Here is a 23,236-nt window from a genome sequence, read left to right on the forward strand (position 1 = left end):
TTCTTTCCATAGATTTTTAATTGGATTCAGGCAAGGTGATTGTCTGGGCCATGCTAGCAGCTTGATTTTTTTTTCTCTGAACACAACTGAGACTTTCCTTGTCTGTGTGTCCGGAATCATTGTCGATTACCCTCATTTTATCTCCATAATCTTTAAATGGCGGCAGATTTTTTTTAAATGTTTTTTTATTTTTTTAAAGTCAAGAATGTCTCACTACTACTACCTCCAAACTTCAATAGTGTTTCTGGGGTCATATACAGTGCCTCTTGACCACCAAACATGGTGTATATTATGGGACCCAAAGAGTTCAGTTTTGGTCTCATCTGATCAGGCTATATTTCACAGGCTTTTCTAAATGTTGTCCAGGAACCTTTAAATATGCTTCAACATGCTGTTTTTCAGCAATGGAGTCTTGTGTGGTGATTATACAGAAGGGCCATGGTGGTTGAGAGCAGAAATTCTTCTGTAACCAATGTGATCAGTATTTTTGCAGCAATATTGTTGCACAGGTCTTGTGAGAACTCATTGATTTCACCCATAATAAGATGTCTCTCGTGTGACACCTTGGTAATGAGACACCTTTTTATAGGTCATCAGCTGGGACTGAACCAGCTGATTTCAGATTTCAGCTGGTGTCATGACTTTCCCTGCCTTTTTGCACCTCCCTTTCGCCACGTGTTCAATACTTTTTATCCCCTGGGTTATTTCTCATTATTACACATAACACAATGTATGGACATCTATTGTGTGATTTTTTTTTCCCTTTGTGCATTGCATAGATTGTTACCAACATCTGGTGAGGATTTCATGTCAAAAGCACATTTAGAAATACATTTATTTAAATTTAACTTAGAAATTTATGACATGTTCAATAAATACCATACCATACCACCTTTATTTATAAAGCACTTTAACATAAAACCAGAGTTCACAAAGTGCTGTACATGCTAATAGCATAAGTAAAGAAAATTAAAATGAGATAAGATAAAATAAATAACTAAAAAAACTAAAATAAAATATTTTACCCGCTGCAAATACAAATCCCACCCACTTTGAATTGATAAAATAGAGTACAAAATAAGAAGAAAAGATGCATAAAAAAGAGCAGAAATGTTTTCAGGATCAATGGCTGGGCATCTGGATTGTTTCAGTAGGCCAGAGCAAAATAACTGTTCTTCCTAAACAGGGCAAGTACCTTAAAAAGTGACCTAGTTTTGAGACAGCTTGAGTAATTTTGAGACTGGTAAACATTTTCCAAACATTTTGGCCTGTAATGTTTCAAAGTCATTTAGATTCATAATTTATTACCCATTTTACTGTATGTAAATGCTCTGTGGTTCTAGATAATGGCCAAAAAGCATGCATGCTGAGATCTGTGCAGGGGGAATTATTTGTCTAGATATTTTCATCACAAACTGGAGATGTTGTTGCTTTGCAGCCAGTTTTTAACAGCAGGAACTATTTTAGAGAGGATCAAAAAGACCTGCAACCAAAGAAGAATTTTGTCTTTAGCTTATGTCCACACAGTCAAAGATGCATCACAGCTTCATTTTTGGCTTTGTCGGCTTCATTTTATGAGAGAGAAAACAAATATGCTCAAATTCTAAGTTTTCAAAATTTATAATCAAACAGTTAGAATTTCAAATCAGTTTTACATGGCATCATTGAGACAAAGGCTCCCACACCGAGGCAGTAAACACTTTTATTGTGTGTGGTAAAAACAGAATGTTAACATGATTGGTCAGAAGTTGGAGGAAATTTTTAGGTCCGACATCCGGCTCACGTTTCATCTCCTGCACCTTTTGGACATCTCGCTAATAAAGAGATGACACTTCTCACATCACCATGGCAACCATCCAATGTTGCTTTCTGGCCTGTAGAGTTAGAGAAAGGGGAGGAATTGGGGAGAGAGAAAACTTTCAAACACCAGAATTTATAGACATGTTTTGGTCTAGTAGAGTCAGCCTTTAAGTTTTGTACCTTGTGGTGCCAACACTAGTCCAGGGCTCCAGGCAGACTATCCCCATCAAATTCCTCAGTGAAGGGGCTTTACCCTGTTCGTATCTGTTAGTGTTTGAGTGTAACAGTCTAAATCTAAAACTATTCTACAATACACATCCAAATGCAAATGTTGAGGTTATTGTGTAATATCGAATAATGGGGGTACATAAGTATGAGTATATGAGCCTTAAAGATAAAAAATAAATTGTAACAGCTTCACAAACTAAACAATTCTTATTTTTAGAATACAATAATCCTTTCAGTCGGTTAGTATTCTGAAAGCAACTAAAATTCTAAAGGTCTCTTTGTAAATAAGGAATTTCTTTTGGTTAAAATGAACACAAAAAGGTTCCTGCAGAGGCAGAGAACAGTTATAACAGTATTAAGACTGAGGGTATGGAAATTGACTATGATGTGTGAAAATGAGCATTGGTTAAGTGGATATACTAACCAATTATCCTAACTATATACGTGAAGACCACACCTGCTGACATCATGAGGTCACCGGACTACGACAGGGTGAACACAGAGAATCTAACCCAGAGAAATAACAACACACATTCTCATTTTCCAGCTGTAGATAATTGAGAATCACAAATTAACCAAACATAAATGTCTTTGAGAGGAAATCCACAGAAGCACAGTCTGTGGCCTTTCTAAGTGAACGCCACAGCTGGGCAGCAGATTCAAATTCAGAACTTCTTTAGTTTATATTTCCAGTAGCTTATCCACAGTGCTATATGTATACAGGCATAGCTCACTTGCAATATGAAGTGGAGGCTTAAGGGTAAAATTTTACAATGGAAGAGCTTCCCAGGGTTTGCATTTGTAATCCTTGTTTGCGTGTGTTTTGCATACAATATACAAAATGCATTTGCATGAACACTGAGTCTACACAAAGAAAATTAACCACAAAACCTCCACGCTGTGTAACCCTAAATAAGTGCAACAAACAAAACAAAAGATTCTGGGTTACTTTCTATAACAGCATACAATGCACTGTAACAATACAATGCACTGTAACAATTCAAGTCATATATCAAATGTTATAATGCATTATAAAATTACTTAATACATATATATAAATACATCTAAAATAATAAAATAAATATACAGATACATACATATAAAAACGTAAATACAGTCTATTTGCACATTTATATACAAAATAATGGAGGTGCAGAACATGGTCCATTTGGATTCAACATCTTCAGCCTGTCTCGAAATGCTGTCGAAGTTCTACCGGAGGTGGGAGTTAAATATCGGACCCTGCAACCTGCAATTATGGACATCCTTATCTTTGAACATGGTGTGTTCATTATGGATAAACTGTCATGTGTTGACACAAGGTCAATAACAGAACAGACAGGCCAACAATTAGTTTGACTATAAAAACTTTACTAAGGCTTACAAATGACACTGATCAGATCAGGCTGAAACATCTGTGAAAAAAAATGAAAATCTTTCACTTTATTAAGTTATTACCACACAAATGGAAAATCATCCTCACTGGGGGAGTATTAAAGATGAATGCACTACCAGTAGAACACAAAGCAAATCTAGTGCTTCTGATCATGTGTTTGTATTGCAGACATGAACACCGACAGCTGGAGACTTAAGAGCTGGGTAATGTTTCCTGTATACTTTTTTTCCAGTCTGGTACCTGTCGCACATGTATAGCTCGTGTGCTGTAATGTAATTTTTTTTTTGCAGACAAGTTGGCACAGTCATAAAAATCATGTACAGTACATTAAAAGACACATATATAACAACATTCAAATGTTTGACACAGCAAAAGACAAGTCAGGAAAAAACTTGTCCTGACTTGTCCCATAATTGTCATTTAACAATATAAACCTGAAGCTACAGTCTCACACACCAACACAAATCCCTATCGTAATGAAGACACACACACACACACACACACACACACACACACACACACACACACACACACACACACACACACATATATAGTCAGGTCCATAAATATTGGGACATCGACACAATTCTAACATTTCTGGCTCCATACACCACCACAATGGATTCCAAATGAAACGAACAAGATGTGCTTTAACTGCAGACTGTTGGCTTTTATTTGAGGGCATTTACATTGGGAAGATGGCCCCAACTGACCGAGTGCTCAGTGAATACCTCAGGCAGCAGAAACCCAAGAAAGAGGAGGTAGACGAGGAACCATCATGGAAGGACAGGGCCCTGCACGGTATGTACCACCGGCAGATAGAGGAGGTGGCTGATATCCAGAAGTCCTACCAGTGACTGGACAAAGCTGGACTGAAAGACAGCACAGAGGCACTAATCATGGCAGCACAAGAACAAGCTCTGAGTACAAGATCCATAGAGGCTGGGGTCTATCACACCAGGCAAGACCCCAGGTGCAGGCTGTGTAAAGATGCCCCAGAGACAATCCAGCACATAACAGCAGGGTGCAAGATGCTAGCAGGCAAGGCATACATGGAACGCCATAACCAAGTGGCCGGCATAGTGTACAGGAACATCTGTGCCGAGTATAACTTGGAAGTCCCGAGGTCAAAATGGGAGATGCCCCCAAGGGTGGTGGAGAATGACCGAGCTAAGATCCTGTGGGACTTCCAGATACAGACGGACAAAATGGTGGTGGCTAACCAACCGGACATAGTGGTGGTAGACAAACAGAAGAAGACGGCCGTAGTGATCGATGTAGCAGTTCTGAAGGACAGCAATATCAGGAAGAAGGAACACGAGAAGCTGGAGAAATACCAAGGGCTCAGAGAAGAGCTCGAGAGGATGTGGAGGGTGAAGGTAATGGTGGTCCCCGTGGTAATCAGAGCACTAGGTGCGGTGACTCCCAAGCTAGGCGAGTGGCTCCAGCAGATCCCGGGAATAACATCGGAGATCTCTGTCCAGAAGAGTGCAGTCCTGGGAACAGCTAAGATACTGCGCAGGACCCTCAAGCTCCCAGGCCTCTGGTAGAGGACCCGAGCTTGAAGGATAAACCGCCCGCAGGGGCGTGCTGGGTGTTTTTGGTTTTTTTATATATATATACACACACACATATTGTATGTAGGAAGTAAGACAAAGCACAAAGCAAAAATGAAAACCAGCTCAAAGAGTTTTCAAAGTTATCTCCACTTTATAAACATTAACAGGGTTGTATTATTGTACATTAAGGGTCTTTACCTTACCATATAAAGCACTTTGAGACAGCTGTTGTTGTGATTTGGTGCTATATAAAAATATAAATAATATTACAAAAAAACAGGTAGAAACAGGGCTGCAGCCTGACTGCTCAGCCGCTTGTTACCTAATGAAGTCCAGTGGCAGCTGGCTTCACTGCAGCTCACAAATGATGGCCTAATTTGACTGCAGTTCTGGGCTGGGATCTGCATTCATTCAGCTTCAATGTCACTCTGGGTTCTTGGATAATGGAGCAGGTGATGCAAAGAACTGAAATTGTGTTAGCAGCACAACGCAGCTCTTTCTGTCATAAATGCAGTTTGCACTTCCCCATTGAACTCTTGTTTTTGTGCAATATAAATAAAAAAACTAAAATTAGCTAATTGAAGTGCAAGTGCAAGAAGCAGGATCGATAGGCAAGCAGACTAACAATTTCAAGGAATTCTCGAATTCTACACAGATGAGTGTATACCGATCTTTCTTATTGGCACATAAGCTTCATTATATATAGGCAGATGACAGTTAAACTTCAATGTCACCAGTAGAATTCACTTTTTAGTTGATTTGCCAGAGTTGAGTCACACACTTGCATTTTTTGTTTCAAATTTGTTGTAATATGCCTGGCCGGTCGACTGGATATTACAGTGAAGGGATGTAAAAATAAAAAACAATAAGTAAAACTTGATGAAAGGTGAATTGTATCTGTGTATCTGACTAGATAAATACAAATAAAATATTTTTGTTTTCTGATGTCTACCCCTTAGTCAAAGCCATGCTGTATATATAAATGGCTGTTTTTAAAATAGAACTGGTGTCACGAGTTATCAAGAGTTTAACATAAGACTTGCATATCATAAGAGTTGCTTTAAAACAGACCTTCCCAAAGTGTGTGTGTGTGTGTGTGGGGGGGGGGCATGAAAAGGGGGAAAAAAACAAAACAATGCTTGGACACTGCTAGCACAGGGCGCCCACACAAACGCAAAGCAGGAGATGAAGCATCTCTGTATATGTTTCCAAACCAACTTCATTCTAAGCCAAAGACTAGAAAATACGGTGAAGCATATCTTCCCTTTGGTTTCACCTGCACAAGTGCTGAGGTAGGTCTCCCCTGCTTAATTGGTTTTCCCTTTGTCGGGAGCAGCGCTGGGCTCTCCAAATCACGGACAAACAGTATCCCACATTCTTGATTTTTAGTTCACAAACTAAATATTTTTCTTGTAAAACAAAGGGGGGCCCAGCAAAAAAAGTTTGGGAACCACTGCTTTAAGCAGTCTTTATCTAGGCTAGTTTAAGTTTCACATTGTTACATGTTGTTTCATTGTTACTATGTTTAATGTTATTGAAAAGAAAAGTTAAAAGGGGGAAAAGTCGCACTGGTCACATTTTGCAAAAAATGTCCTTAATATATCCTTGAAAATTATGTCCTGAGCAGAGACATGACACTGATTTGGATTTGGCTAAAGAAACAAATGTCTTTAGTTCCTGAAAGATTTGAATTAATGAGATATGAAAAGGAGAGCAAGCGAGAGCCATTAGAAAAGTAATGATCCTTGAGAGATCATTTTCAAAACACATTAGGTAAATCTGTCACAGTACTAATTCCTTCTTGTTGAAGAGCTGAAATTGTTGGGTAGGGCATCACGCCATATCTCACTTAAAAAGAAAATAGTTTAATATTTGAAGATTTCTTTCTCTTTTCTTTTCTTTTCCTTTCCTTTTTTTTTTTTTTTTTTACTATTTTAATTATTTATGCTAATTTGATTATAATTGTTTAATTTGCTATTTTGTATTCATTATACATAAAATAAATATCTCAGGCCTTTTCTGGCTTTGAATTATTTGATTTACAAATAGTTCGTTTTTAATGGTATGGACTAATTCTGTCTGAAATAAATAAAGTGATAAATCTTTTTTTAGTACATTTGTAAATAATTAAACAGTCATAATCTGCATAGTGTGATCACAACAGGCTAAAGACTGAAAAGAAGCCAGCATCACTAAGAGAACAAGCTTTTCGGCCTAAGTGCCCAGGTCCCCTGGGTGTGCAGCTGCTCTGAGCGGAGGTTTTCCCCTCATAGCGGAAAGATTTCTTTGAAAAGGACCCAAGGCAAAATAGTCAGTGACGAGTGGGATCTGGAAGTGTTATTATTAATAACACTCAATTGTAGGTGAAATCTTAAGCGTGTGGGGTGAAGGTACAGACGACACAGGAGCTCTAGCTTTTTTCTCCGACTTTATTCACCACCAGACATGAACCCAACATCGTCATTGAACACGCGTCAGTGGTCAATGCGTACTCCGCTGACGGAAATGGGTGGGCCAGCAGGGCAGCATTGGCCAGCACCTACTTCGCCACGGTCCCATTCCTCAATGAACGTAACAGTTCCGCAACAACAAGGAGAACCAAAACTCTCTCATTCCTCCTTTCATTTAACCTCACTCTCTGCTGCTCTTCAACCAAGCCAACCCATCTCATCTTGTTCCGCAACATCAAAAACATTGATATGGGCATTCTCACTATCAGATTGGATAATAGTCAGATTCCAGACTTCTATTCTCCTCCTGATGATTTAGTATTATATTATAATAATTGTCTACTCTATTTCCTAGATTCTCTGGCTCCTGTATAAACCCACTGTTTCCTTCGCTCGTTCTGCTCCATGGTGTACCTCTGATCTCCCAGCATTGAGGGCAAAAGCTTGGCAACTAGAGCGTAAATATAAATGCAGAAATCTATAAATGTCATGTTCTACAGTATAAAGATCCCATCAATTAGGCCAAACAAAACTTTTACTCAGGTATTTTCGGTTTTTATGAGGGTAACACCAGGATCCTGTTTTTGCCTCTCAACAAACTTCTTCAACCCTTTGACACTTTACCACCACACTAATCACAGTACAGAAAATTCTTTAGTGTAGGTCACAAATAATGGCTTATTATAATAATAGATTAATTATGGCCTCTGGCAGTGGACTCATCTCTTTGCTTGTTGTTTTAGACCTAGGACTTCCAGATACAGACTGGTAATGGCTACCAGACATAGTAGTGGTGGAGAAGCAGAGGAAGACGGCGATAGTGATAGAAGTGGCTATACCGAGTGATAGGAAGAAGGACCACGAGAAGCTTGAGAAGTACCAGCTTGAGAAGGATGCTGTCTCATGGTGATGATGAAAAACTAGTTCAATTTATTAAATCTAGACTGGACTACTACAATATATTCACACAATATCTCCGTTCGTTAAGTTGACAAACTGAAGCCTATATTATAGCCTATATTTTGTCTGCTTTGGCTTCAAATTGCACTGTAAATAAAGTTATTTTGGCTGTATTACTAATTTGAGTTGGTTAGTTTGTATCAGCCTTAATAAACTGCTTGCTTATGTTAACTAGTTCCTGCCCTCCTGCGTCCTTTGCATTTGGGTCCTCTTTCTGCTTCAAGTTATCTGCGGTCTGCAAATGCTGACACTTTTCAAATGACTAAAGTTATTAATTGATGTCATTATGCATCCAGAAATTAAGTGTGTACCTGGTTTTATAGTATGCCATTCTGCCAGACAAACACCATCTAGGAATCATACTTTTGTACTGACAATGTAAAATTATTTACTAAATTAACATATTTCCACATAGTATGTTATTAGTATTATCATTTAATATAGTAGTATATAGTCTTCATAAAATTCTCCAGTGAGGGAAGGAAATTAGATGAATGCTAAACGATAATTTTTTGTGAACTGGTAGCATCAGTGACAAAAGCTCCGCCCTTTGTCACTGATGGGGACACTGTAATTACCTTGACATAAACAAAGAAAACAAGGTTGTTTTACATTCTGTATGAGTAACATTTACATGATCAGGATCTGGAAAGCAAAAGCGCGTAACTAATATAGTATCTAGTGCAGAGAAAATGACAGAAACCTCAGCAGAATACTTTTCAGGAGAATGGCAACTATGGCAACTCCTCCATCTAATGTACACAGTGCAATAGTTAGACCCTTCTGCACATGCTCTACAGTGCAAATAACAAAGTTTCATAGTTTACAGTTTAGAGTAAAATGCACCATATATATCTCTGTAATATTCAATTATACTTTATAATTGAGTTGTTTATATATATTAGAGCAATTTCTTATATTTTGTAAACTTTGTATTATGTTGTATTATTTAATTAAACTCAGTCTGTTACTATTTCTATTGTCTTGAAGCAACTATAACCACATAATTTCCTTAGGGAAGAATAAATTATCCTTATTCTGATTTTGTAGTATGAACCTATGTACTATAAGTCCTGCTGCATTAACACCATCTGGGAATCCTAGTTATGTACTGAAAATTAAAAAGTTTAATGAATTAGCATGTTAGCATGTAATACAGTATTAGTATAGTAATGTATGGTATTTAAATAAAATCCTCCAATGAGAGAAAGAAAAATATATTCTTGGTGAACTAGGAGCATTGCCATCAGTAACAAAGTCTCCACCCTGTATAATGCTGTAATTACCTTGACATTAAATTAACCAAAGAACAGGGTTGTTTTGCATTCTAGATGAGAAACATTTACATGATCAGGATCAGAAATGCAAACCAGCACAAAGAATGTAGTATCTGGTGGAAACATATAACAGGAACCTTCAGCAGAACTTTGTCAGAAGAATAGCAACTATGGCGGGGATCATGCATCTTCTGCTGCTGTCAGGTTAGTGTTGTAAAATAATGTTAAAAGTTTTGTCAACCTTTCAAACATCTTTAGCTTAGTGTATAGTGCATTTCAGTAAAAGTAGCTTTTTTTTTTTCTTTTTTTTTTTAGCATTTTCTATTAAAGCTCAGTAATGAAGTGGTAATAGTAGGGTAACACGGCAGAAACAAGACCGTACAAACAAACGTACCACGTAATAACCTGTTAATATCCAAGAAATATCATGGTAGCAGCAGTGGTTACACTGTGAAGAGGTTGCTGTGAAACTGACAGGAGCTACTTGTAACGTAGTGCCAGTAACGTAATGTAAATACAAATTTCAGTAATCTTACTGTATATTTTATTTACAGTATTGTTTTACTTTCCTTTACAGTATCTTCACTGTTTTTCCATTTACAGCATTACTGTAGTTCCTTTTACAGTAGTTCTACTGTGATCTCATTCACTTAATTTTTACTGGAATGTCTTGCGCCGCACTTTTTCTGTATTATCCATTTACAGTATTACTGTAACATCCTTTGTGGTATTTCTACTGTTATTGTTTATGGTACTTAGATTGTAGTCTTGCTTAAAGTGCTTTTGTTGTATATTCATTTACAGTACAGTATTTTCATTAAATACTGTAAAACTGTGACACTGTGAACAGTACTGTAAACCTACAACGTAACTGTAAAAGTGAGATACTCAATTAAGTTTGGCCTTTAAAAATGCCTTAAATTGATTGTAGAACATTAAAATGAAAACTTTTTTGGAAATTCAGTCTTCAACTTGTGGGTCTCAATAGTCTATTATATTAAAGCACTTTAAAAAGAAAACTATTACAAATTTTATAATATACCAAACTGACTCTGGAAATCACAACATCTGACATTAACCTCTGTGAAAATCTTGCCTTGTGAAAGCTAAAAAAACCTGGGCATCAAGAAAAATAAAAATACAATTTTGGCAAAAATATAATTTAATATTTAATAAATATAATTAAATATAATTAATTCAGCCTGCTGGTCTTCCTCTGGACCCTCTTTACAGACTTTTGGCTGATCTGTGACTTTGACGGGCATTTGGTTCCATCAGTATTCGTATGATTTGTAGAAGATACAGACAGAATGATAGAATGAACCTGCTATCATCTCTCTTCTTCTCCCCCCTTCCTCTCCTGTTGCTACTTCAATCATGAAACTGATCAATGATCAGCTGATCGGCTTTTCTCTCTTGTTTGTTTATCAGCGGATGTCGCGCTAAACAACAGCAGCACGTTTAAGCTTGATCAGCTGTTGTTAGAATTTATTTAATATTAATTTCTAGTATCAGCTGATGTTTGCTGGAGCCACAGCCGTAAAAGCTGCTGGTCATGATATCGGTTTGGATATGTTGTGAGAGGGAAACATGCAGATGAAACCAGGAGATGTCCTTACTGGATCATCAGAGCTGAACAGGTGATGGAGAAACAGGTTTACCTTTTAGGTGACATGAATGAATTGAAGGGAAGTTATCAACTGTTTCTGAGAGACAAATAACACCAGGATCCTTTTCTAAGTAGCTGACAGCTGGTAACAAAGTTTTGCCAGGGGGGCAGGTAGGGCATTAACAGGGAAAGGGGGGCACAAGGAAATACCTTTCTTTCTTATTCTCATTTAAAATATTTAGCTTTTATTAAATAACTTTCTGAATCTTGCGAACAAAGTTTTTATCTGACGTAAAATGAATAGAAATCATACATATACCAAAAAGACAGTGTACATCACTGTCACAACAGCGTTTGTTTTCATTCAAAGGCTTTATGGCTTTAATACCTGGTGGGCCGGTCTGTAGTCAAAATGCCCAATTTTTTGTCCCAGTCCAGCCCTGCAGGTTAATACTGGCAGTGTCACCATGCCAGCTGACTGTATTTCATCATCAGCCAGTGTTGTTCTTTATACATCAATATTACCAAAGTTTATCATAACGCAGCATAGAAAGTATTTACTTGCTTTCAGGTTTCATTCAAATGACTTTTTTCCTGTTTCAAAATTAAAAAACGGTTTGTAAGAAGATTATCTTCTTTTTTAACAGGCAGATAAAGTTTTGCATTGGCATTGGCTAATTTGCCAATTGTATGTTAAAAATGTTCGTATTTTAATATTCAAAAATGTTTTTGCCCAAAACATATGTGCACTATATGTCAGTAAAAATACTATGCAAATATTGATGTCCTCGAATGCTGAATAAACATTGACAAGCACTGATTGTATCTCTTGTACTTTATCAACACAGTATCTAAATACTTTGCACCGTAGTGGTTAAAACCTCATTCTAATAAGAGTTAAAAGCGTTTTCGGTTATTAGGTTTATAGGATTATTGAATTATGGTTAACAGTTGGTAGAATTTTTTTCTTTTTAACATTATCTGCCAATTACATCTGCCACCCTTCTCCAAATCTGTGCCCCTACCTGGCCCCCCAACAAAAATTTTCTAGACCCGCCACTGCATCTGTGAGGCGTGAGCGGTGTTTGTTTTTAACATAGTTCACAGAGGAGAATAGCTGCTGACATAATGTGGATCCGAAAATCCCTAATTGGCCTACCTGGGGTTGAAAGTCTCGATAAATGCACGGCATTTCGGCGGGTACATCGGCTTCCGCGAGTGTGACGCTTATTCTGTGCAATGAAAAATAATAAAATATAATTTTATTTTTGTATTTCAATATCACAATAATCTTCCAATTTAGAACTACAAGTTAAAAATAAAAGAACTAAACACAAATAAAATACACTTCAGCTAAATACTTCTAATTTATTTTCCCAAACCACCTGGAGCTGCAGTATAAGTAAAAAGAGCCGCATGCGGCTCCGGAGCCGCAGGTTGCCGACCCCTGCCCTAGGCCATCTGACCTCAGGAAATCACATGATAGGGTGGGGCTAGGTTTCACAATGAGCTCACCCAAAACTCTTTGGGGGGAATGCTCCTACAGGGTCTTTCAGTCAGTAGTTCCCCTATTCACTCCCATTCCACTGCTGTGAAAAAAAAGAAGCACACCATTTATTTAGGTTTAATATGGATTTAGATGAAATTAAAAATAGTTAGGACAATTGTAATATGTTTTTCCTACACTTGTGGAAAACATAGTGTGCATTACTTTAAATTGTCCCCTTTAACACAAGGCACTGCTGGAAAGAGCCAACTGCCACAATTGATATTACCTGGATAATAACATAATATCTAATGATGTAAATATATTGCGACTATCTGACAAATTCTGATAATTAAGCTCATGGTTTTTCTATTGTTTTTAGGTTTAACATATTGTTTGAATCTTCTACCTTAAAGTGTTTGTTAAGCAGATCTGCAGTGTTCATAAACCCACTTTATTTTTGTTCTAGACTTAATTTTCAGTGGTACACATGTTGCTGAAATGTTGACAAATTTTACAGTAAACATCTTTAATTACATTCTAAGTAAAGTTTTGAAATATCAGTTTTTGTGTGTGATTTTTAAAGATCTGACTACTGACAGTAGTGGGTTTTATAATGGCTTGTCATTAAGTATTTCATATATTTCTGTTCCACAGGCCTGTCTTTTCAATTTTCACATGGCCTCCAGCCCCAGTTTGTCTTCTTTCAAACACCAAAGACCTGGTCTGAAGCCCAGAGCATCTGTAGGGAGCAATGTTTCGACCTGGCCACCATTAATGACATGAGAGAGATGGAAATTGTACTTGAAGCTGTCAAAGATAAATATGATGATGCTGTGTGGACTGGCCTTTCAAAAGGCACGACCTTCAGGTGGCACTGGTCTCTGGCAGACGACGACTTCTACAAAGAGGGAGAAAGAAACTACTTGTTGTGGAGCTCAGTAACGATTAAGAACTGTGCAGTTTCCAGCAACGGGAAACTGAATATGATGGACTGTGCCAACCAAAAATATTCAGTTTGCTTTGATGGTGAGTCATTTTAAATAGTTGTTTTTGCCATACTCTCATCATGTGTGCATTATGTTCTGTTTTGCTTCCTCTGTCTCTTTGTCCTCTTGTTATCGTGTGTGTGTGTGTGTGTGTGTGTGTGCGTGTGTGTGTGTGTGTATTTAAGTCCTCAGTTTTCCCTTTTCCTTGTCACATCGTTGTTGTTTACCTGACTGTGTGTGCGCTCTTCTAGAGTCTTAGTGTTGCCTAGTGTTTCCTGGTCGCTGAGTATCAGAAATAAAGCGACTGTTTCAGTTGAGCCTCATATATGAGTCCTGCATTTGTGTCCTTCCCTTGCCTGCAACCCAGCAAATCCTGGCAAATTCATGGTTACCTGTTAGAATGTGTCTCTGATATTTAATGGAAATCCATCAAATAGGTAAATTTTCAGAGGGAGGAAGGAGACAAGACAAGACAAAAGACAGGCTGTGGAAAAGAGTTAGTGTTTAATAATAAGTAATAATTAAATGAAAAGTGGTGTATACAGTGATTGCATCAAGCTCGTGCCAAACACTCAAACTGGTTTTCACTAAATGTAATGGCACTTTTTTATTTTCAAATCTTATTTATCCTTCTTTGATTAGTACTGTAATATTTGTAAATAGGTTTAAAGTTAAATTTAAAAAAAACCTGTCTCTTTATTTTGATCAGTAGTTTGTCAGTACATAAAAACTGTCTTGCTTTGATTCTCGGGAATACTACAGAACACACTGCACACTCTCTTGGCTGAAACCTGAGGACCATTGCTACATAGTAAATGTTTTAACTGTGAATTTTGTGGAAATGAAAAGTCAGTGAAGCTCATTTTATTTTACTTTGCAGCAACAAAACAAGGTGCAGATCAATACATCCTTAACACACAAAACATGGTTTGGACTGCTGCTCGGGATTATTGCAGAACACACTACACAGACCTGACCAGTCTAAGGAATGATGCTGAGTACCAGATAGTCCAGCAAGTAGCCAATGGCAATGAAGTGTATGTTGGCCTTTTCAGAGACCCCTGGGAGTGGTCAGACCAGACTGACTCCTCATTTAGATACTGGAACCCAGACAAGACTGTCTGGACTGATAGCACTCAAACCTGTGTTGCTATGCTGAAGGTAAACTCTGGTAAATGGGGAGACAGGGCATGTACAGAAACACATCCTTTCGTCTGTGATTGCAGTGAGTAAAACTCTTTACTAGAAAATTTATAAAACATTTATATTTCAAATAGAAAAAAAAATATCTATGTCTTTCTCCATGACAGAAATGTATAAAATGAAGGATCCAGACTAACTCTGTTTACATGTGTTTATATTAGGGAACAAGCTGAGTTTCATTGAACTGAGGCTCAGCCCACAGGACTCAATGCTGGATCTAAGTAATCCTTCGGTGCAAGCAGACATCCTGGAGCAAGTAAGTGATGCAGATCTTTGTTAATGATGAGCAGTTAAATTTGAGTATATCATATATATGTTTATTTAGATTGCGACATGAAATAACTACTTCATCGCATTAGGACCTTCATGGTTTTGCTATAGTAAATGGAAACATGAATATTCTCTGTTTAATAGATGAACCAGAAGCTAAGGAGTTATAACACGACTGCTGTTTTTCATCTAACGTGGAGAAAACAATCTGATGGAAGAGTTTTTACCAAGGAGCCTTGAAGAAGTGGCTGACGAGAGAAAAATCAGGGGAAGTGATTAATATGGATGATAAATGTACTTTAACAGACTAGCACAGAGCAATGTGAACATAGAATAGACACAGTTTTACAGATTAGAATATTTTGGCGCGTAACAGCAAAGCCAGATTACAGACATTTGCCAACGAAACTATGTGTAAGAAAAAGTACACTATGATAATGAAAAGTTATACACCGTCTCTCTCTCTCTACATATATATATATATATATATATATATATATATATATATATATATATATATATATATATGAATATATATTTGTGTATCTTTTTTCTGTCCTTACGTGTGCATTTATGACTGTTTTGCATTGGAAAGTTTTTAAATTTGTTTTTGAGAAAACAACATCTAGCACTTGCTTGGATTAACTCGTTGCAATTCAAGGCAGTACGACTCGGCTCAACAATTTTTCAGTCGAGTTCCACCTAAGGCTGTTTTTATGCTCGCCACGTGGCTTGTGTCATGGGTGTCTCACGTATCACATAACATCCTGTGTTGTGCGACACAGTTTTTATTGTGTGTTGCCCAGTCATGCACCTCTTGATTTTTTTTTAACTTGTGTCAGATCATGCCTGTTTATACCTCCATCACTGAAACTCAGGGACATACAGACACACAGAGTGAGATGTTGCAACTGTTGTGGAAAGAAAGGATGCAAAAAAAAAAGCTTCCAGTTGTGACTTCTTCTTGTTCGTATCAGCGAGTATGACATGCATTTCATTGCCTTGTACATATGGCGTGTGCAATGACAATAAAGATGAATTCTATTCTATTCTATTCTATTCTATTCTATTCTTCTATATTGTCTTAGTAGTGACACCTATTTTTTTGGTGAATACTGCAACAGCTTCTTACGTCTTAACAGCAGGTATGAATGGTTGGATCTGTGTGATGATGGCATGGCAGTGAGTAAAATATGATCACCCTATGTTTGCTGAATGATAGGTACCACAGGCCTTCAAGCTTGCAGTATTTAAACCGTTATTTACAAAGCCATCACTTGACAAAGCTGTCTTAGGTGGGTCCTCTGTAGAGGAATGATTTCAGTCGGGCTTCAGAGTTAATCACATCACAAATACAGCTTTAGTGAAGGTTATAAATGATCTTCTTATGGCCTCTGACAGAGGACTAATCACTGTTCTTGTCCTGTTAGTGCAGGTACTGGTCAATACTACTGAAAATAACATTTTGTTACAGTGATTAGAGCTTGCTGTAGGTATTATAGGTACAGCACTACTGGAGTTTGAATAATATCAATCTAATAGACTCAAATGAGTTCATGTAAATGAAGAGTACGCTTTACACTAAGGTTAATTATGGAGGTCCACAGGGTTCCATAAGACCCTGTGGACCTCCATAAATGTAGACCTTATAAATGTAGAAACTTAAAATAATCTGCAAAGCTCTCTCAAAGAGACTAGAGAAAATAACCCCCCTCTTAATTCATCCTGACCAAACTGGTTTCATAAAAGGTAGGCACTCATCAACAAATACATGTAGATTACTTAATTTGATAGACTACTCATACAGTAAAAACCTTGAAACTCCAATATTTTCTTTAGATGCAGAAAAAGCATTTGACAGAGTTAACTGGAAATTTCTATTTGCAACTTTACACAAATTTGGTTTTGAATCCTCTTTCATTAACTGGGTAAAAATATTATACAATTCCCCAACAGCTTGTGTCAAACCATATGACCAAACATCCTCCAGCTTCTGTCTCTTGAGGGGCACCAGGCAGGGATGCCCACTCTCCTCTTCACTGTTTGTAATTTTTATTGAACCACTAGCAGCAGCAATTAGACAGAATTAAGTAATTAAGGGCATAAAATGCAAGAACGTGGAACATAAAATCAGCCTTTATGCGGATGATGTGTTACTTTTTCTCCAAAACTCACAAACCAATATCTCTGGGGTGATTGAATTGATAAACTCTTTTGCAAGAATATCAGATTACTCAATTAACTGGTCAAAATCTACAGTCCTCCTGATTAATGGCTCCTTCCATAATTCTTCTACACAACTGCAATCGGGAAATATAAAATATTTAGGTATTAATGTTTCTACCAAGCTTGCAGATCTAACTAAATTAAACCATATCCCACTTTTAAAGAAAGTAGAAGGTGATCTGGCTACATGGAAATGTCTACCCATATCACTCATGGGAAGGGTTGCCGCTATAAAAATGATGGTCTTACCAAAAATAAATTATTTATTCTCAATGATCCCAACTAAACCGCCACAAGATTGGTTCAGATCTCTAGATTCATGTATGTCCAAATTCCTTTGGAAAAATAAACCCCCACGTATAAGCTTAAAAACACTACAAAAGACCAAGGATAAAGGAGGACTAGAACTGCCTAACTTTCAGCACTACTTCTTAGCCAACAGGCTTCAGTTTATCTCAGGATGGCTAAAACATACCCTCTTAGATGAACCTTGGCTAGATGTAGAACAAGCACTTTGCAATAATCTATAGATTTCAGACCTACCATTTATCAGCTCAAACATCCAACGATATGAATGCTTCAAAAGCGTCCCACCATGCTGCTCTTCTCTGACAGCATGGTGGGAGTTTCTAAAATTGACGGCGTCTTCATTAATCCCATGCAAACGTACACCTATCTGGAACAACCCTGACATATTACAAAACAATAATATGATAAACTTTCCAGGTTGGAGTGGTAAAGGAATCAAATATTTAGAACATATACTAGAAGGAACAGAATTTATTTCATTTGACAGACTAGTTACACAATATGGGATCAACAAGAAAAGATTTTTAGAATATCGACAAATTAAATCCATAGTAAAAAAAAGAAATTTAAACCGGGTCAAGTTGAACTACAAACACCACCAAGTGTGGTACAATTTCTTACTCTTAAAACCCCAAAATTACTTTCCAAAATATACAGAATGCTTTCTAAAACAGATGAATCAATATCACTTCCTATTGCAAAATGGGAAGCGGACTTATCAGTTAACTTAGACCAAAACTTCTGGTCTCAGATTTGCTTAAAAACCTTTCATCTAATTAGAAATTCCAGTCTTCAATTAATTCAATACAAAATACTACATAGAGTGCACTATACCTGTCATTGGATGTTCAAGATGGGCTTTACGTCTACCAACAACTGCTCACACTGCCAAACCAATACACCGGACAATTATATCCACGCTCTTTGGTTCTGTCCACCAGTTCAGAAGTTTTGGCGCGAGATATGTGAAGACTTATCAAAGTGTCTGAAATTTAACATTCCAACTTCCCCCTTAGTGTGTTTGTTGGGCAGCTTAGATAATGTCACTACAGAAAAGAATATAGCCCATATGATTTTCACTGCCCTATGCATAGCCAAGAAAACAGTCCTCATGAACTGGAAAAATAAAAATAATCTTAATTCTAACCAATATAGAAATTATCTATTAGATTACATTAGTCTTGATACAGCCTCTGCCACCACATCAGATCAATTGCTCTGGGCTCCTTTGATCAGCTCCATCACCTAGTGGAGGAGGGGGGGGGTCATAGTTTGGTCCCACCTTCGCTGTTGTGATTGGTGTAGGGGTAGGGACAGGCTTGGGGCGTCGGGGGATTCCCCAGGAGCATCTTCCTTGGAGGGCTCCTTCTCTGGGCTGGAGCCTTGGCTGGGCCTTGGGGGCTTGGGTCCTGGTTGTTGTGTCGCTGGGGTTGCAGGCGGGTGGGTGTATGGGGGCCCAGCCCTGGCGCAGGGTACCGCCAGTGCATCGAGCCATCTGGGGGGCTCTTCAACTGGTGGGGGAGGCTGTTACATCTTGCAAGAGGTCTCCTCTCTTCAGGAACTCACTCTGCAGAAGGGAGAGATATAGGAGAGGTGGAGGAAGATCTCAGCCTGGGCGTCTATTGTCTTGTGTAGTCTGGAAGATGAGTGGATGACAGGGTGGGTGCAGTTTTCTCTGTGAGCTGTCCCAGGCTCTGTGGGGCCGGGCACGGGCACGTCACTGCAACTCCCCCTGGCTTCTGCTCCGCGGCTGCTGAGTGACCCCTCATCTGGGGCTCTCCTCAGCTCTTTCTGGAATAGTGGCGCAGCTGCCCCTCTGTTGGTCTTCCTTGGTCTCTTGTGTGCTGAGGGCCTCTGGATGTCTGGAGTCTTGATCTCCTCCATACCTGCTTCAAGCCCTGGAGGACGGGGCTGTGGCTCCCCACATCCTCTAGCAGATCATTACATGAAGGAACCTTTTAAATACAAGCGCGTTCATGCTCACAGGTGTACACACGGGTGCTCACACACACAAACTACACCCTTTTTGGCTTCTACCTCAAAGCACACTGTGCGCTGTCGATCTTACGTGCTGCACAATAATGTTTAATATTTACTGTTATATTCCCATAGATCATCGTAATGATGTTGTTTATTATATTTGCTCTTTTTTTCTGCTTGTTTTCTCTTTTTTCTTTCTCAACAGGTGATCCAGGTGACCGATATATGTATTCTCTGTCTGCTTATTTTGTTGGTTTTTGGTTTTTTGCCCTTTATCACCATTCCTCTTCCCCGCTGTTTTTCTTTCCCTCTTTCTTTCTCCCCTTTCTTTTCCCCAGTCAAGTCTGTCCCATATTTAGCAGGTTAAAATAAAATAAACAATAAAATTGGTCTTAGGTCGTGTCTCTTGTTTAGTATAGGTTCGGTTTAGTGCCTGGTCTATGCCTGTTTCTTGTTTTATTGTGAAATGTTGTGCCTCATGTCAGTGTGTCTAACTTTGCTCCCCATGTCTCGTTAGCCCAAACCCTCCCCGTTGTGTCTCCCTCCTATTTTCCATTCCCTGATTACTCCCCTGTGTAAGCCCTGTGTTTTCCTCTGTTCCCTGTCGCGTCATATCTTCAACTTGCTGTGTGTTCGTGATTTCCAGTCCTCCAGCACCTCAGTTTGCATCGAGCCCGGGAGGCAATACAAGTTCGGGACCGAGCCGGCTTCGCCGCTGCTGTATCGCAGTGGCCTCGGCTCATTCTAAGACATGTAGTGACAATATTGTCGAGGCTGAGAAATCATTAACTCAACCACAAGTTGCAACTTCACCACAAGCGTTGTTGCAGCCAGCCACTCCGGCTCTTTTTCAATCACCCACTCAGCCCTTAGCTGCAACCCTTTTAGCTGCCCAGCCAGAGGCCCGTTTAGCTGCTCATTCACTCAATCATCAACTCCACCTTCACCACAACTGCCACTACAAACTGCAGCTCAGGCATCAGCTCTCCCACCAGTTCATACTTCAGTACAACATCCAGTAGCTCAGCTCCCAGTGTCCCCTGTAGCTCAGCTCCCGGTGTCACCTGTAGCGATTTAGTCCCCTAGTAAGCTGGTACTCTACACACTCACTCACCTGGTCATCTACACATTCAGCCAGGGGTCCCTATACCCTCTGGCTCTACATCAGCTCCTGCTGGAAGCTCGGATGAGTCCATCCAGCCCTCCGCGGCTCCCACCCCGCCACCTGCCTCATCCGCTGGGGTTTCTGGAGAGCCCGGCCAGCACATCCTCATCTCCGCTGGAGGGTCCGAGGGGCCGCTTCAGCCTCCTGTATCCGCTGGAATGCCTGAGGAGCCCGTCCAGCCTCCTGTCTCCGCTGGAGGGGCCGAGGAGCCCGTCCAGCCTCCTGCCTCGTCAGCTGGAGGGCCCGAGGAGCCCGTCCAGTCTCTTGCCTCATCAGCTGGGGATCCGGGAGGACCCAGCCAGCACGTCCTCATGTCTGCTGACGGTTCTGGCGAGACCGTTCAGCCACCACCGGCTCCACCACCTGCAACCTACACTCCACCACCTGCGACCTCCACACCACCACCTGCAGCAGCAGCTTCATCCACGCCGCCTGCAGCAGCAGCAGCTTCATCCACGCCTGGTCCAACCTCCGCTTCAGCTTCTGCCTCGCCTGGTCCAGCTTCTGTGTCTTCGTCAGCCTCGCCAGTGACTGCCACTTCACCGTTGTCCGACCCAGCTTGGCCTGAAATACCTCGCCTTTGCCGGCCACTTTACAGGCCTTTGGTTGGACGTCTTCGCCTTTGAGGGCGGCCCCGAGACCGAGGTCGTTGCCGCCGCTGGCTTCGCGGCCGGCCTCCAGACCTGCTTTATTGCCGCCACTGCCTTCCGCGTGGCCGGCCTCCTGATGTGTCTCGTCTGCGTTGCCACCGTTGCCGTCCGCACGGTCGGCCCCCTGAACTGTTTCCCCATTGCCACCATTGCCGTCTGCGCGGTCGGCCCCCTGAACTGTTCCCACGTCGCTGCCGCTGCCTTTCATGCGGCCGGCCCCCTGAGTACCTTGTGTTTGACTTTTGTGCTGTCAGCCTCCGGGTTGGCTTCCTGAACTTTTTGCTTAGTGGACTCATGGTTGACCCAGTGGGATTTGTTTTGAGTTATTCCGGTATCTCGGTTCTTGGGCTCCTTATGTTTTGTTTTGTTTGTGACAAGAAACGGGGAGATGGAGGACTTAAATACACAGGCAGGATGACAAAAGGATGGGGAACAGGTGGACACACAGCTGCAACTAATCAGACATAACAAGCCAAAGGGGAAGCCAAACTGAAAACGCTCAACACAGGACATGAGACAATCAAAGTAAAACAGAAAACCAGAGACATTAACAAAGACGCGGACCTGACACTGAGACATAAAGACATGACTGACTTAGGAACCGAGACAGGGGAAGACTAAGAAAAATACAAAGGAAGGAAAAACTAAAATCACTAAGCACAAAGGAAAGATAGCCAAAACCAGAAATAACAATAGCCAAAGTATATGAAATCAAGATCTGAAACATAAATACTGGGTTGCAGACCCAGTACCGTAACACTATGTTTGTGCTCTGTCTGTTTTGCATGTCTTTGTTAATTTGCTCAAGCGCCTGGCTAGTTTAGGTTCTGTGGATTCTTGCAAAGTTCTGTAATAAAGTTGCTTTGCGTTCAAACCTGCTTCTGAGTTCTGCATTTTATGTCCCAAAACCCCCAGGAAATCAAAAAGGGCCACAGTCCAACACAAAACGCGGCCTGACCGCAATTCAAACAGCAACAGCAAAACAGTTCTGGAGGCCAACTTGGTGGGCGGTGACAAAGGCAGGACCACTCAGCTGACCAACCTCGGGTAAAGCAGAGGCAAAGAAACAGTTTGGGCGGCCTGCCACGGGTCCGGCGTCGGCAGGGAAATGGTTCTGGTGGCCGACCCGGCGGTGGCGACAAAATAGCTTAAGTGGATGGCGACACAGCACAGCAGGCGATCTGGGACGTGCTGGACATGGACGTGCAGGCCATACTAGATGTGCTGGACACGGACGTGCCAGAAAACTCACAGGAAGCTTGGCAGACAGCCGGCGTGCAAGGTCAGACAAAGCAGGACAAGGTGGCGCGACGACCTCAAGGGCAGGTGTGGCAGGTCCGGGCGGCTCACAGACCCTTGGTGCGGACTGAGCGGGTCCCCCAGGCATGCTGACGTCTGGCATGGGTAGAGTGAGTCCAAATGGTACAGGGACCTCTGGCTCGGGTAGGACAGTGGTTGGGCCTGCTGGTGATGTAAAAGGTAGTGCAGATGGTAGAGCTGAGGGCGGCGTACCTGCCACAGACGATGGTGATTGTGGAGAAGGTGGTAGCGTGGCAGCTGTGAGCTGTTGAGCAAGTGTGGAGACAACTAGCAGAGGCAAAGCAGGTCCAGCCGATGTGATGACCTCTGGCTTAGATGAGGCTAACTGTAGCTGCGCAGGGCAAACAGCCGGCTCAGAA

The 23,236-nt window shown here is 40.3% G+C and overlaps 1 protein-coding gene across 1 annotated transcript; it reads left to right on the plus strand.

Moving 5' to 3' along the window:
• Nucleotides 1-13,429: 13,429 nt before the first annotated feature.
• Nucleotides 13,430-15,686, plus strand: LOC147319558 (lymphocyte antigen 75-like). Its single transcript, XM_086310053.1, has 4 exons — nucleotides 13,430-13,794; nucleotides 14,635-14,979; nucleotides 15,119-15,213; nucleotides 15,372-15,686. Exons 1-4 carry the CDS (start codon nucleotides 13,548-13,550, stop codon nucleotides 15,465-15,467), a joined length of 783 nt encoding a protein of 260 aa, XP_086166179.1. The 5' UTR covers nucleotides 13,430-13,547; the 3' UTR covers nucleotides 15,468-15,686.
• The last annotated feature ends 7,550 nt before the right edge of the window (nucleotides 15,687-23,236 follow it).

The sequence above is a fragment of the Aulonocara sp. 'chitande type north' Nkhata Bay genome, linkage group LG11 (assembly GCF_057382095.1).
Source record: "Aulonocara sp. 'chitande type north' Nkhata Bay isolate Kocher_YH1m ecotype deep benthic linkage group LG11, A_spYH_male_GT1.1, whole genome shotgun sequence".
Lineage (NCBI taxonomy): Eukaryota > Metazoa > Chordata > Actinopteri > Cichliformes > Cichlidae > Aulonocara > Aulonocara sp. 'chitande type north' Nkhata Bay.